A 1,831-nucleotide genomic window follows, 5' to 3' on the forward strand; every position below is an offset into this window, starting at 1 on the left:
TCTCCCTTTTTGTCCACCCACTTCTCTCTCTCGCTCTCTCCCACCCTCTTTCTCCTTCCCCTTCTCTCTCTCTCTCTCTCTCTCTCTCTCTCTCTCTCTCTCTCTCTCTTTTTTTTTTTTCTCTCTCTCCCTCTCCCTCTCCCTTTCCCTCTAACTGCCGCAGACAAAATTGCATGCGTTCAACTCAAGAGCGGTGGAACGTTTGTTTACGCTCGTATCACTGGCCTTCACGCGCTAACACAAGGGTGCGCTCGAGTCTCGCGTGGAGCCGAGATAAGGCAATTGAAACATCTTGGTATACACGATCTTTGATCACCAATATGGTTATGGGATAGGATGGCCCATCGTACCATTCTGAGTATGTCCTGTGCCGTGCTGTACGAGGTGATGAGCACAGCTTGGAAGTCGACAGATGTCTCAAAGTATTGTAGAATGTTCTTCTGCAGCAGCTCCGTGTCTGCCGTGTTGCACAGCTGCACTTTGAGGAACAGTCTGGAGGCCATGTCCGCCATCACTCGCACTTGCTCCTCTGAAAAAGAGAATCAAAATGAGGTGTGGTATTTTTTTTAACAAATAAACAAAATGCTGATTGGAATGGTGGGATGTAAAAGAACCCACTCATTCGACGTCATGGGACGTCTGTCTTTCTCTTTATCTCTATCTCTTTATCTCTCTCTCTCTCTCTCTCTCTCTCTCTCTCTCTCTCTCTCTCTCTCTCACTCTCTCTCTCTCTCTCTCCCTCGTTACTATCTATCTCTTTCTCTTTATCTCTGTATAAATAAACTCAATCAAAAGAAGTTCTTACCAGTATGTTACAAATAAGATTCACTAGGTCTTACCAAAATCAAACTCATACAGGATCAAGAACTGCTTCCAAGCCTGCACTTGTATAACATCTAGGACGGTCTGTGCCTTTCTTCGGGCCAGTCCCAGCCAGGATTCGAACGGCAGCGCCCCGTGTAGAGCCACTGGCAGGCTTGTGGGGACCAGTCCCGTTGAGTTATCCTCTGTGATCACGTTCCCAAAGTAGCTCGTAAGGCAGCACCAGTAAAAGTCACTGTCCTCGAAGTTCTGGCCGTCAAGAGTATTGTTAAGATATGTTTCACAGATTTGTTCATTAGATGTTTATTTTTTGTTGGGTTTTTGTTGCGGTTGTTTGTTTTTGTTTTTTGTTGTTTTTTTTGTTGTTGTTGTTCTTTTCTCATTACGTTAGTGGACAACATTGTTTTAGTAAATTATGGTAAGAATAGAGAATTGTAATTTACTGACAACGTCAACATGGACATAGCAATTTCTAGCTAAAAAAAACAAATCAAAAATCAAAACATCCTTAAAAAACAAACAAACAAAAGCCCCGCCGTAAAGAGCAGCCAAAACAATTACAACAACCAAACAAAATTCGCATACAACCCAGGGGAAAAACATATTATGAATACAACATCAAAATATATCTTCAAAAGAAAAATAGGATCACCATCACGATCTTCACATCTCACTAGGCAAGCATCTAGTGTATCTAAATCATGAGTAAAATCTGAGAAAAATACAAGTACTTACGGCTTGTGTACAAGATACCAGAACCTTAGATGGAGACACAAGAGAATATCTATACCCCAAAAAGTTCAGAACGAGTGAAAAATACGTAGACAAATAGTAATATAGTCACAGGCTTTGTGATAGACTCTGATCTATCTATGCATCAGTCTACTTGTTGTTGTTGCTGTTGTTGTTTTGTTTTTTCTTCTTCTTCTTCTTCTTCTTCTTCTTCATCTTCTTCTTTCTTCTTCTTCTTCTTCTTCTTCTTCTTCTTCTTCTTCTTCTTCTTCTTCTT

The 1,831-nt window shown here is 41.1% G+C and overlaps 1 protein-coding gene across 1 annotated transcript in view; it reads right to left on the reverse strand.

The window, feature by feature from the left end:
* LOC101861597 (glutamate receptor) overlaps nucleotides 1-1,121 on the reverse strand; it is a 30,560-nt gene extending 29,439 nt beyond the window's left edge. The window contains exons 1-2 of the mRNA XM_013085031.2: nucleotides 840-1,121; nucleotides 351-529 (exon numbers count right to left, since the gene is read on the reverse strand). Of these exons, the coding sequence (XP_012940485.2) occupies nucleotides 351-512 (162 nt within the window). The 5' untranslated portion in view covers nucleotides 513-529; nucleotides 840-1,121. The remainder of the gene's footprint in view (nucleotides 1-350; nucleotides 530-839) is intronic.
* Nucleotides 1,122-1,831: the final 710 nt, after the last annotated feature.

This window comes from Aplysia californica, unplaced genomic scaffold (assembly GCF_000002075.1).
Source record: "Aplysia californica isolate F4 #8 unplaced genomic scaffold, AplCal3.0 scaffold00336, whole genome shotgun sequence".
Lineage (NCBI taxonomy): Eukaryota > Metazoa > Mollusca > Gastropoda > Aplysiida > Aplysiidae > Aplysia > Aplysia californica.